The sequence below is a fragment of the Crotalus tigris genome, unplaced genomic scaffold (assembly GCF_016545835.1).
Source record: "Crotalus tigris isolate CLP2741 ecotype Arizona unplaced genomic scaffold, ASM1654583v1 scf7180000017550.10884619, whole genome shotgun sequence".
Taxonomy (NCBI): domain Eukaryota; kingdom Metazoa; phylum Chordata; class Lepidosauria; order Squamata; family Viperidae; genus Crotalus; species Crotalus tigris.
Window position 1 is genome coordinate 5,514,316 of NW_024096468.1, and position 14,419 is coordinate 5,528,734.

Below are 14,419 nucleotides of genomic sequence, written 5' to 3' on the forward strand. Positions count from 1 at the left end.
GAACTCTGTTGGGTTATGGTAACAGAATCGTGCAAGTCTGAAAATATTTCTTGTGCCTCCTTTTCAGAGAACTAGGGTGTTCCCTTCTGAGACGCTGTTTCCACCCTGCTCCTATTGTGAGCTGTCTCTTCTCTGACTGTTTTGTAGGCTGCAGCTTTTCCTCCTGTCTTCTTTATCCTCACAGCCCATTATGCATTTGAATCAGGGACTCACTTGTCTCTATACAACAGACCCTAAAGCAGGGGGTCTTCAAACCTGGCCCTTTTATGACTTGTGGATTTCAATTCCCAGAATTCCTCAGCCAGGCACGTGTGCCTGGCTGAGGAATTCTGGGAGTTGAAGTCCACAAGTCATAAAAGGGCCAGGTTTGAAGACCCCTGCACTATAGGGTAGAGCATGGAACTGTAGCAAGGCAGGTAGGTGTTAGCTTGAAATTATAGCTGCCAGCCCAAAAATAATAATAATCCATCTTCTCAATCCAGTGTTTTTCAATAAGAGAATATCAGAGTTGGAAGGGACCTTGGCAGTCTTCTAGTCCAACCCCTGCTCAAGCAGGAAGCCCTATACCATTTCAGACAAATGGTTGTCCAATCTCTTCTTAAAAACCTGCAGTCACGGAGCACCCATGACTTCCGGAAGTAAGCCATTCCGTTGATTAATTGTTCTCACTGTTAGGAATTTTCTTCTTAGGTCTAGGTTGGTTCTCTCTTTGATTTGTTTCCATCCATTGCTTCTTGTCCTGCTTTCAGATGCTTTGGAGAACAGGCTAACTGTGTCTTCTTTGTGGCAGGCCCTTAGATATTGGAACACTGCCATCATGTCACCCCTAATCTTTCTTTTCATTAAACTAGACATACCCAATTCCCTCAATCGTTCTTCGTATGTTTCAGCCTCCAAACCCCTAATCATCTTTGCTTCTCTTCTCTGCATTCTTTCTAGAGTCTCAATGTCTTTTTTGTATCGTGGTGACCAAAACTGGATGCAATATTCCGAGTGTGGTCTTACCAAGTCATTGTAAAGTGTTAATACTACTACTACTACTACTACTATTACTACAACTACTACTACTATTACTACTACTACTACTACTAATACTAATAATAATAATAGTAAAGTTGGAAGGGACCTTGGAGGTCATCTAGTCCAACCCCCTGTTCAGGCAGGAAACCCTATACCATTTCAGACAAATGGCTGTCCAGTCTCTTCTTAAAAACTTCCAGTGTTGGGAGCATTCACCGCTTCTGGAGGCAGGCTGTTCCACTGGTTAATTGTTCTAACTGTCAGGAAGTTTCTCCTTAGTTCTAGGTGGCTTCTCTCCTTGATTAATTTCCATCCGTTGCTTCTTGTCCTGCCTTCAGGCACTTTGGAGAATAGCTTGACTCCCTCTTCTTTTGGCAGCCCCTGAGATACTGGAACACTGCTATCATGTCCCCCCCTCATCCTTCTCTTCATTAAACTAGACATACTCAATTCCAGCAGCCGTTCCTTATATGCTTTAGCCTCCAGTCCTACTTTATACTTTTACGTGTACTAACCCTTCATGTGTGGTCCACTCATTTTGTCAATTATGGCAACTTCAAAATGCGTGGACCTCAGCTCCCAGAATTCCCCAGAAAGCATGCCCACACAATGCTTCTCCACACAAGCATGCTGATCTGCATATCTTGAAGTCACCAAGGTTCAGGAACGCTTGTCTTAGTCTGTCGTGTCCCCTCATTGTGCGCCTCATTGTTTCATGTATGGCTTTCTTTGAACAGTGCCTTCGTATCTCCACGCAGGTGGAGAGCACAAAGACCATCTGGTGTGGAATCCACCTGACGTTTGCCGGGAAACCAGTTTGATGCCTCCTTCTGAACTTTCTCCCTGCCCTCCAGGGCTCACGTGGATACAAGGCAACCTTTCCCATTTGAAAGGCAACGGCCCACAGTCCCGTTCTGTCTCCGTCTCCACCATCCCCTCTTCAGACAACTTACCTACGAGTCAAGGTGCCCCTACCTTTGCCGATAACCTGTTGGAATCCTTTGCTTTCCCCACTCACTGTGGGCGGCGGAACCTCAGAACTCCTCACAGTACTGCCATTACCCCACCGACCACGCCCCAGCTCAAGAGAGGGAAGCCACCACGGACTCCACCCCCACCCAGCCGAAAGGTTTTCCAGCTGCTGCCCAACTTCCCAACCCTCACCAGGAGCAAATCTCATGAGTCCCAACTCGGCAATCGGATAGATGACGTTCCTCCTATGAAGTAAGAGTCCTTCTTTCCTCTCCTTGCTATCGGTATTAGCATAGCCCATTCAAAGCCTTCTGCATTGTTCCTGAGCCCGGGAAAAATTGATTTCCAATTCTCAGGAAAGGTGTTAAGATAGTGATGGCGAACCTTTGAGAGACCAAGTGCCCCAAAACTGCCCTGCCCCCACCCCCCACTCCACACCCCGCCCTGCCTGCAGGGCCACCCACCGCCTCCATGGCCCACCGCAGCAGATCGGCCAGGCAGCCCAGCAGCGCCATGGTGGCCATGCCCTCCGCCTGCATCCCGCAGCATCTGCACGCAATGGGGCGTGAGGGTGGAGTCTTGTCCCTGCTGCCCAGCTGCCATGTCCTTGGCTGCACTGCTCTGCATGGGCCACGCCTGGGGGCAACTCTCCACTGAGGGGGTTGCTTGTGAGGAGGGGGCTGTGGGGGGAGGTGGAGCTGGGGCAACAGCACGCGTGCCCACAGAGGGGGCTCTAAGTGCCACCTCTGGCACGCGTACCATAGGTTCACCACCACTGTGTTAAGACCTTGTTCAGCTGTTACTTTTTGAATTGTGTTATTTTTCATTGTTTTTCATTGGGTCACCAGTGGTGTTTATTTGAAGTGGGTGGCCCCCTTGAATGACTGACAAGTAGCCTTTGATTTACGAGTGCGGTGGGCGCCAGAAATCTGGTTATAGGGTTCTATGTTGAGACCTTTTTTGCAGTGGGTTGTTAAGTGAACACACAGTTGTAAGTGTAAATCCATTCATCTGAATGGACAGTTCTTGCCAGAAAGCAACAGAAAACACCTTGAATCATGATCACATGACCACAGAACGCCACAACTGTCATGAAGGTGACCAGTTGCCAAGTGCCCGACTGTGATCACGTGACCATGAGGAAGGGGTAGTATGCCCATTTATGATGCCAAGGGAAGCGTTACAGTTTGTAAAGCAGTCATTCTGTGGCCATTGTAAATGCAAACAGTTGAAGAGTTGTTAAACAATTGGTCATAAACTGAGGACTACCTGTTTGGCATTGTCTCAGCCTTGGCAACTTTAAGCTGCATGGATCTCAACTTCCACAATTCCCTGGACACATGCAAGAGTTCAAATCCATGTTCGCTTAAAGTTGCCAAGGTTGAGAAACTTTAGCTCATAGGCTGGAAGGATGATGATGATAGGGTGGGGTCATTGTTGTTGTTTGCAAGGTGCTGCATCTGAGTCAGAGTCTTGTGTTAATGGTCTTAATGCACAGCCTTTTAGCACATAGTTCCCAAGGTTATGTGCATCCTAATATTCAAACAGAGCCAGTTTAAACAGAGCCAGAGACCTGGAAGACAAGAATGGAAGCTAGGGGCCACTTTTACACTGAAAACCCTTGCAGTCAAAATAATTGTTCAGAATTCATGTACATACTCCCAATAATACACATGCTTTGGGAACCACGGGGATGTGCGGACAGAACTATATTGACTGTTAACTGGGGGCTGCTATAGTATTCTGGGGAGGATAAGGGTCCCAATGATGGAATGAGTCAAATGAATGGAGTCAAGATTTAGGTGAGTTTAAAAATAAAACAAAATTAAGTCTGTATTAACATATTGGGTGGTTAACAAAAACAAAATAAAAACAGGGTAAACCACCCCCCAATTTTTAAAACAGCTGTTTGGCAGTGACAGAATTGTGCAGTGATGGTTAGCCAACCATGATTTGTAAGCCTATTTCAAGGGGGCCACCCACTTCAAATAAACACCACTGGTGACCCAATTAAAACAATTTGGGTGGAAATGACAGAAACCATGCTTTGCAAGCCTGTTTTGGTGATTTCCCACAACAAAGCATTTCAAGCATGAATGAATAACCTTGATTCCCTCAAAACTCTTAAACATTAATTTTATTAGTGTGGCTGAAGCTGCCAGATATTAAATAATTGTCTAATGATCATATTAAATGTACAGGTATCCTTGGATTACAACCAGTGGTGGGATTCAGCCAGTTTGCACCACTTCGGCAGAACCGGTAGCTAATGTTTTGTTGCCCAGGCCCAGAATGGACTTCCGGAAGCGGCATCCACACAGAGAACCGGTTATTCACATATTTGAATCCCACCACTAGTTACGACAACTCATTCAACAATTGTCGAAACCCACCAATTCAGTGGTCATTAATCCACTGAACAAAGTGGATTAATGACCAATCTGCAAAGTTGGGACTCTTGCAATATCCTCACGATCAAATGATCATAATTCAGGTGCTGGGCAATTAGCTTGCAATTACAACTGTTGCAAGATCCCATGGTGATGTATTGCCATGTGTGACTTTTCCTGCCGGCTTCCCGATGCGAGTTGCTCCCTCTCCTTCTATTTTTTCGCCTGCCCACCTATTCTCAACACCCTCCCAGCTTGCCTGGGACTTCCTCCTCTCCTACACTGCAGTCAAATGAAGGCCTCACTTAATGACCTGCACAGTCCTGGGATTATGAGAGCCACCGGGACTCCTGGAATTGCCGTTGCTAACTATGCAGTCACATGACATTGACAATACTCCTGCATTGCTTAGTGACAGCGACTCCAGTTCCAATTGCTGTTGTAGCCCAAGGACTAGTTGTATTTCATATACCGTACTTTCCAGCGTATAAGACGACTTTTGCAAGCGTTAAAATCGGCGCCGAAGTCGGGGGTCGTCTTATACGCCGAGTCGTCTTATACACTGGAAATAACGGTAGTTTCCGGCGTATAAGACGACTGTCTAGGCATGCGACTTGGCGCCGAAGACGGGGGTCGTCTTATACGCTGGGCCGCCTTATACGCCGGCATATATGGTAATTCGTACATCTCATTAACTTTAAACAGATATTAAAACAAATTTTGTTTATGTTCTACCTACAGCCCACTTTATTTATTTATTTGTTAGTTGGCTTGTTACTTGAGGGACCGCCATTCTCCCACGGGGTTATCCCAGTGGTGGGATTCAAATATGTGAACAACCAGTTCTCTGTCTGGATGCCGCTTCTGGAAGTCCATTCTGGGCTGGGCAACAAAACATTAGCTACCGGTTCTGCCAAAGTGATGTGAACCCGCTGAATCCCCACTACTGGGTTAACCTGAGTGGTTTAATCCCAGAGAGTTGGTGCACTTTAGGTTCTATGAATTAAGCAACGCTTAAGTGTCAGGACCCTGAAAGCATGTTGTAGCACCTCCCCTCCGGAATGAGGTTATCCCTCAGATCTGTGGAACTCCCACCCTGATTTCATTCTGGCTGGCTCTTCTCCCAGCAAGGATAATACAGTTACTCCTTGACTTATGACTGTTTGCTTAGTGACTATTCAAAATTACAATGGACTTCCCTGGGAATATTTACAACCCAGTTCCAATGGTTGCTCCCTTCGTGTTATCCCACCCACAGCCTGTTTTTATGGCCATTTGCAGCATCCCTTGCTCATGCGACTGTGTTTTATGACAGTTTCGCTGAAAACCGGCATTGACTTCAGGTTTTCAGCAAAACTAGCCCAAAGCAAACCATTCGTTTGCAGTTTGAAAGCATGCAAATGCAAGCAGATAAATAGGTACCACCTTGGTGGGAAAATCAGGGACATGAAATGAGCTTTCTCGGGCATCCTCTGGGCAATGGGGATATCTAGCTAATCCTTTCAACCCAAAAGCACCTTGGTGTAAGGTGCTTCCAATACGAATGTAGTAATAATGATCACAGCATTTGCTTGATGACCACAGTAGTCACTTAACAACCATGGTAGTTACATAACCGTGACGGTTGTTTAATGATTGCTACAAAAAGATTGTAAAATCAGGACAGACTTGCAACCTTCATGACTTAAAACCGTGATGGGCAGGCTCCATTACAGTCCTTATTAGAGAATTACCTGTAGGTGTCCTTGTAGGTATTTATCATGTTCGCCGGGTTTGCTATCTTGCTACTGTCTTGTGCATTTTGGATTATATGTTGTTTTTACGCTGTAGATTGCACAGAGTTGATTGGAATCAGACCAAGAATGTACAGCTGTTTCTCTTGAAAGTAATTAGAATACAGACCGAAAGATATTTGGAAGAGCTTTTAACACCTCTCATTTTTAGTAGCTTGTATGTAGGAATTCCTTGACTTACAGCTCCTATTGGAACTGGAAAATTCATCATTAAGCAGCGCAGTCATTAAGTGAGGTATAATGTGACTACACCCAATTTTATGACTTGTTTTGCCACAGTCGTTAATTGAATCACTGTGGTTGTTAACGTTATCACAATTAAGCCCTGGTGGCTCAGTGGTTAAACTGCAGTACTGCAGGCAAACTCTGACCACAGCCTGGAGTTCGATCCTGACAGGGCTTAAGTTTGACTCAGCCTTCCACCTTTCTGAGGTCAGTAAAATGAGGACCCAGGATTGTTGGAGGCAATATTCCAGTAATGCTTGAACATGCTGTAAAGCACTGTGGGGCGGTATATAAACTTACAATGCTATTGCTGTTATCGTGATTTATAACTTTCCCTGTTGATTTTGCGGGCTGAGAAAATTGCAAATTTTCAATCCCGTAATCACAGGATCCGGCAACCGTTGTTAATGCGAGCTGGTTGCCAAGCGTCTGATTCTCAATCACATGATCACAAGGATGGCTGGTTGGTTGTCACTTCTACGATGGGTTTATAAGTCACTTTTTTCAGCAACATTGTAACTCCAAACTGTCGTAAATCAGAATCCATTAGCTAGATTGGAAGACAAAAATATGCCCAAGAAAGATTGATATATGTGCATTTTCATTGCTTTGCTTAGATCAGTGTTTCCCAAACTTGACAATTTTAAGGCATGTGGACTTCAACTCCCAGAATTCCACAGCCAGCATTGCTGGCTGTGGAATTCTGGGAGTTGAAGTCCTCATGCCTTAAAATTGTCAAGTTTGGGAAACACTGGCTTAGATCAATGTTTCTCAACCTCGGCCACCTCAAGATGGGCGACTTCAACTCCCAGTTGAAGTCCGCACATCTTCAAGTGATTGGGGGTTGAGAAACACTCTCCTGCCTCACATGCAAACAGTCTCAGATTTGACCCCAAGCATTTTGAGAGCTGCAAAATCTCCTCCTTGTGAAATTTCATGTAGCCATGCTGAGTCAGAGGATTTAATTGTGTGACTCCAATATAAGGTGATTCTTGTACGTTAACATGAATGATACATGATTGTGACTCACTGTTTCTCCCTTCTTTCTTTTTGTGTCTTTTTAGATTGGGTAAGAGATGCTTTGTTTTGGAAAACTTTATTCCTGCTCCAGAGGGGGTGAAAAGGCTGCAGACGTATCTTCTTCAGAAAGTTGACCTCGGAATAGTAGGATCAACTCTTTCTTAATGACAGCTTTAAAACAAAAAAATTAAGTGCTGGAGAGAAAGCTATACTTCCCCGAAGTGTTTGAGTCCCTGCATTCTGACTTCTCTCATACTTTCAACGATTATCAAGATATACCCATGTTTAAACTTCAATCTCTCCAAGATGGTGTTGGGTTCTTTATGATACAGCATATTGTGGGAATCTAATATGTTGTGTAAACCAGGCCATAATATAAAACCATACATACCTTGGTTTATTTGCTTGGGCAAGTCTGAGGAGGGAAGGAATTGTGTTTTGTTAACTTGGCTTTTATTTCGAATAATCTAGCCAAGAAATTTGTATTTGAAAATATGTGTATTAATATGCAGAGAGTAAAGACACAGTAGTACTCAACTTATGACCACAATTGAGTCTACCATTTTCAGTTGCCAAGCAAGGCGATCGTTAAGTGAGTCACATCTGAGTTTATGACCTTTTTTCACCCCGGGTGTTGAGCAAATGACAGCGGTTATTCAGTGAATCATGTGTTTGTTAGAAAATCAGGCTTTCCCCCATTGACTTTGCTTGTTGGAAGGTGGCTGGGAAGATTGCAAATCCTGGGATGCTACAAATGTTGGAAATACATGTCTGTTGCCAAACACCCACATTTTCATGACATGACTGGGGGTGCTATGATGGTTGTGTGGGGACTGGACATAAGTCACTTTTTTGCAGTGCTGTTGCAACTTTGAACAGTCACTAAATAAATGGTTGTAAGTCAAGGACCACCTGTGCACCATCCCTTTATTTCTAACAATGAAATGCCCAGGAATCTCACTAGGGATCTGTAGCTAGCCCACATGTTGCCCGTAAAAGGCAACACCATCCCTTATTTGGAGTTGGGGGTGCCTTTCAAATTTTGGCAGATTACTAATTGCTTTTTTCAGAAGGCTGAAGGGGGTATGTACCTCTAGTCTCAGAGAAATAAACAGGACTAGAACTATTATTATTTTTGCTTTGTCGCTTTATTTTTCTTTCTTCTGGTCTTTGGGGAATATCTAGAGCAGTATTTTTCAAACTGGCAACTTTTAAAGTGTGCAAACTTCAATTCCCAGAATTTTCTAGCCAAACTTAATGGGTGGGAAATTAATCTAGGGGTTGAAGCCCACACATCTTAAAAGTTGCCAAGTTTGAAAAACACTGATCTCTTGAGTGAATGTGTCCAAACTATGGAACCTCTATGAAGTTTGCCACAGCAATTTTGCACTGAGGTTTAATGTGGCTCTTTTGCCCTTCGGGGGTTAAATTGGAATGTTGACGGTCCTTCTGTTCAATTTTGGCAGTTGCCTTCCCATATCTTACGCCATCTTGGCCCCCTCCAAGATATATGGACTTGGAACTCTCAGAATTCCTCAACTAGGGTAGGCATTGCTGAGAATTGTGGGAATTGAAGTCCACTCATTTGGAGGGCTCCCCGATTTGTCTTGCGCTGGTGATCGATGCTCCATTTCTGCACCCGCCGCTTGCACAGAACCATCTCCTCCCATCCCCCCACCCCACCCCCACCAGCCCACAAAGCTGGAAAGGTTGGAGACCCCTTCTTTATGCTGAGTGACCCAGTTCCAATGTTCCTACGAGATGATCATCTACTCAAGCTTGACTAAATTTGGAGAGGAGCAGAGGCATTCTCTTGTATCTTATTTTCCCCCCAAGGCTTTTCTTTCAAGCTGATAAAAAGGAAATTGTTTTCAAAGTGCATTTTCGAGAGGAAGAGAATTTCAGATCGGTCTCATGGAGGGAGTACAGTCATTTTGCACGTCGCTTGGTGTATTGGGTAGCCCAGTAGGATTCATTTATTTTGTGCTGTTTACAGGGATCTTTAGCAATTCCTCTTTCTAAGTACGGCGGGCATTCTTAAAAACTCTAAATACAGGTAGTCCTCAACGTACGACCACAATTGAGCCAAAAATTCCTGTTGCTAAGTGAGACATTTTTTTTCGGAGTTTTGCCCCATTTTACAACTTATCTTGCCACAGTTGTTAAGTGAACCTGGCTTCCCCATTGACTTTGCTTGCCAGAAGATCGCAAAAGGGGATCACATGGTCCTGGGACACTGCAAACTTCATAAATATGAGTCAGTTGCCAAGGATCCAAATTTTGATGCTGCAACGGTCATAGGTGTGAAAAAAGGTCATAAGTCACTTTTTTCAGTCTTGTTGTTAACTTAAATGGTTACTAAATGAACTGTTGTAAGTCAAGGACCTTTGTCAGTTGGCAGACCAGAGGAAAAGGGAGGGGGAAGCATTTTACATGCATGCGTGCACACGGGGCCGCGAGCACTCGCACGCGACAAATGGGGCAGGGCTAGAACGCATGTGATACTTGCTAGCCTTGCCCCGCTCTTGCATGGCACAGTGCCTTGTTTCTGTGCCCCGTGGTGTAGTGGTGATTGTTTTTGTGCCTTGTAGAGCAGTGGCAGCCTGTTTTTGTGCCCCGTGGCGTGGCAGTGGCCCATTTCTGCTGGCGGCATCCATTTTAAGCCTCGCAGTGTGGTGGTGGCCCATTTTCACATCCCGAGGTGCAGCAGCGTCCCATTTTTGTGCCCCGTGTCCGCAGCGCTGGCACAAGTGAGGGGGTGTGCGCGCATACATGTGGACACTGGCCAGCCTCTCCCATAGCCCGGTGGCCAACAGGCCATGGCCCTCTACTGGGCTGCGGCCCACAGGTTTGGGGAACCCTGCTGTACTTAATCAGCTACCAAGTAGTTTTTGATTTTAGGAAGTTTCTCCTAAAATTTTGTTTCCGGAAAATAAGGGTTATGTTCTGCCTGCTGTAGCAGTGGGGATATTCATTTCTGCCTGTCAAGTCTTCAGGTACCCCTGCTTCTGACTCAAGTTTTTCAGTAGATATCTGTAGCTCAGAGGGGTTGAACTATGGAGTTCTTGGTGCTCTCTGAACTTGGTTGTTTGCTTGTAGATGTTCCATGATCCAACCGGGTTACATCATCAGTTGTGAGGGAGTGCAGATGTTATCTAGTGGTTGGATCATGAAACATCTACAGGCAAACAGCCAAGCTCAGAGACTAACACCAAGAATGCCACAACTCAAGTTTTTAAAGAATTTGAGAACAGAAGGATCAAAGAGAAAAAGAGTTTGAATGCCACATCCTTGAGAATGATGCTGACAGCTGAAGTTACCTCAACTCCGATAACTTCATAGAAGCTGCCAGTTTTCTTAGCGAGAATATGGGTGTGGTTTGCCAATGGTTTTTTTCCATTTTTTTTTAAAAAACATACACACTTCTGGGATTTGGAGGTTGGTCTTCTTTTCCAGTTACCAAATAGTTTTGGCCTTGCTTAATTCTTCAAAATCAGCAAAAGTCAGCTAGATATTGTTACTTTTATCTTAGAATATTGGATTATATCAAAATGGGGTTGGGTAGTTTATAGGTTTTCACATTGTGGAATTTTAATGTTATAAGCTGCCCAGAGTCACCATGCATGATGAGTTGGGTGATTATGCAAATGTGTTTAATAAATAAATAACTTTGGGGTGCCCCCCCATTCCTTAATGCCCTAAGCAGAGTCTTATTTTACTTAATGGTTAATCCAGGACTGTGGCTGAAGCTTCTGGAAATAATAATTCAGCAGTATCTGCAAGGCTATGTATATAGGCTAAGCATTTGCTTGCTTATATTATAGCATACTGTCTGAAGCGGCTCTTGTAGTTTGTAGCTTGTAAACCATGGTTTGTGAGTTAGCATATGGATTGAATCCTGCCCATTATGGTTGATTTAATAAACCGTGGCTAAACCAAAGTTAGTATTTTGTGTGAAGGCAGCCTGCATCTACCGCTAATAACCATTCCTGTTGCCACAAAAAAAGAGGGGGGTCAACCTTTTCTCCAAAGCACCTGAGGACAGGACAGGAAGCAATGGATGGAAACTAATCAAGGAGAGAACCAAGTAAAAACTAAGGAGAAATTTCCTAACTGTGAGAATAATTAATCAGTGGCTTGCTTCCAGAAATTGTGGGTACTCCAACACTGGAGGTTTTTAAGAAAAGATTGGACAACCATTTGTCTGAGATAGTATAAGGTTTCTTGCTTGAGCAGGAGGTTGGACTAGAAGACCTTCAGGGTCCCTTCCAATTCTGTTATTCCTACCAGCCTACTTAGGGTTCCTAACTGAAGAGGAGGAATACCCATTTGTAAACAGTAGCATTCCTGAAATATCAAGTCTGAGGACATTGCATGCATTTGCCTGAGAGCTAGCTTCTAGTTTTTCATGCTGCAGCCACCACTGTTGTATTCCTCTAGCTAAGATTAGGGTTTGGCTTGTCAAGAGTTCAAATCTCCCTATTCCTGTTTAATCTTATATAGAAATTACAGTTTTCAAAAGAAAGTCCAGGCCAGACTAGGGTCCCCATAGCACAGTGGTTCTCAACCTTTTTAATGCTGCGACCCCCCCAACCGGTCGTATGTCGAGGACTACTCAACCGGTCGTAAGTCGAGGACTACTCAACTGGTGCAGCACTGTTTGCAGAATGGGACTTTTGGCGGGCTCAGCAGGGCAGAGACAGACTGGACAATTCCTATTGGCTTTTGAAAGCCAATAGAATTAGACTCTATTCAAGAGAGTCTATTCTATTGGCTTTCAAAAGCCAATAGAATAAAAGGGAGTAGCACAGCTAAGGAAAAGGGGGGAAAAAATGGCGGACTGCGTTGTTTGGCGACCCCCGTGAAATGGTTGTTCGACCCCAAATGGGGTCCCGACCCACAGGTTGAGAACCACTGCCATAGCAGGCCGTTCTGAAATGAATGTAAACTGAGCCTTTAGGTGTTAAATTTGCTAATGCAGGAACATGCAATGCATATATCTGAAACCATAATTTTGTCACCTAAGGGCTAGAGTGTTCTGCTCCTAGTCATATAAATACAAAGAAGGCTAATTTCACATACATCTGTAGTTGTGAGCTTACGATTTTACGCTTCAGAGTTTTGAAATGTTTCATAATGAGATTGAGGTGTGGCTTCGCTGTGTTTTTGGCAGTTGTGTCTGATAGCGATTATGTAGTAAGAAACGCTGCTTGGGTGGCTGAAGAAATGAAGGAGCTATACAAGGTTGAGTTTTGCTCAACCTTGGGAACGTTAAAATGTGGAGCTCAGTTTCCAGACTTTCCTAGCCAGTATGGCTGACTCGGGAATTCTGCAAGTTGAATCCACATCTTTATTTATGGTTTATATTTATGATGAATGTATTTTATGATGATAATAATCATGAGTTATCACTTGTTGCTCATATGTACACTGAGAGCTTAAGTACTGGAGACAAATTCCTTGTGTGTGTCCAGTCACACTTTGCCAATAAAGAATTCTATTCTATTCTATTCTATTCTATTCTATTCTATTCTATTCTATTCTATTCTATTCTATTCTATTCTATTATCAATAAAGATTGTATTCTATTCTATTCTATTCTAAATAAAGATTCTATTCTATTCTATTCTCAATAAAGATTCTATTCTATTCTATTCTTATTCTCAATAAAGATTCTATTGTATTCTATTCTATTCTCAATAAAGATTCTATTCTATTCTATTCTATTCTATTCTATTCTATTCCTATTCCTATTCCTATTCCTATTTCTATTCTTCCCCAAGGTTGAGAAACACTGATATAAAAGAAGAAGAGGTTAAAAAAAAAAAGAATTCAAATATTTGACAGTCCATCTGCAAAGCTGCTGCTTTGCCTGGCATCCAGGAACTGCTCCATTTTATGAGAATTTTCCCCCCCCCCAGCTTTTTCCCTCTTAATTTCACTGAGTACAACGGTCATTCTGCTTGCTGATAATTATAAAATTCCACCAGGTTGGGACACTGGTAGTTTTATTGTCACCAGGTTGGGACACTGGTAGTTTATTATAAGCATCATATCTTGTACACAGATGTGAGAAGTTTGCCCAAATGGGCTTTCTTATCTGCCATAGCAATACCAACAGACAGGAGGCACTATAGAGCTGGTCTGATGGGAGCGTTAAAAAAATTCTGTAAAAAAAAAAAAATCTTGCTGGGGCTCCTAGTTGAGAATTGTTATGTGCTGATTTACATGATTAGTCCTCAACTTACGACCTGTTGCTTAGCAACTGTTCTGACAGACCTATGTGGGAACACTTACCACTTGGATTTGAAGTTCCGACATGATTCATCCTGCACATCAGAGGTCAGCAACCAGGCCACATTTACAGCCATTTGCAACGTCCCATAGTCACGTGACCATGTTTTGCATTGGTTTTACCAAGAACTGGCATCTACTTCTGGGTTTTGGCAAAACTGTGCACTTAGTGAGCCATTGGTTTGCTTAACAATCGAAGCATTCACTTAATGACCATTGCAGAAAAGATCATAAAATTTTGTCAGAAATTTGAGTCTTAAACAGCCTGGCATTAAGCATGGGGTTGGACTAGGTGACCTAGTAATTCTATGAGAGTGAGAATCTCAGGCCTTTCTCTGTCTTTCAGTGCTGTTCCCTCTGTGGGTTTTACCTAGAGCAGGGGTCCCCAACCTATGGTCCGTGGCCCGGTAACAGGCCGTGGCCTCTTGGCCACCAGGTCCCAGGAATAGCTGGCGAGCCCCCTCCCCTTTGCGGTAGCACCACTGCGCAGGCACTAGCAGCTCTATTTGTGCATGCACAGGGACGCTAGCACTGCCGCCAGCGTCACACGGGTGCTAGTGGCCTGCATGCGCACGTGCGCTAGCATGTGCGCCACCAGTGCTCGCAGTCTGGTTGTGTATGCACATGCGTGAGTGCCACCATCGTGCACGTGCCTGTTTGCACATGCGTGTGCAAGGCCACATGCGCACAATTCCTTGCTGCTCC

General features: G+C 44.0%; 1 protein-coding gene across 9 annotated transcripts in view; it reads left to right on the top strand.

The window, feature by feature from the left end:
- The window catches only part of KSR1 (kinase suppressor of ras 1), a 178,897-nt gene that overhangs the window by 119,150 nt on the left and 45,328 nt on the right, over nucleotides 1-14,419 (top strand). For 6 of the 9 annotated variants that reach the window (XM_039341390.1, XM_039341409.1, XM_039341379.1 and 3 more), the window contains 2 exons: nucleotides 1,758-2,244; nucleotides 7,465-7,469. In XM_039341390.1, coding sequence (XP_039197324.1) covers nucleotides 1,758-2,244; nucleotides 7,465-7,469 — 492 coding nt within the window. The remainder of the gene's footprint in view (nucleotides 1-1,757; nucleotides 2,245-7,464; nucleotides 7,470-14,419) is intronic. The other 3 variants (XM_039341398.1, XM_039341416.1, XM_039341367.1) reach the window with 1 other exon arrangement.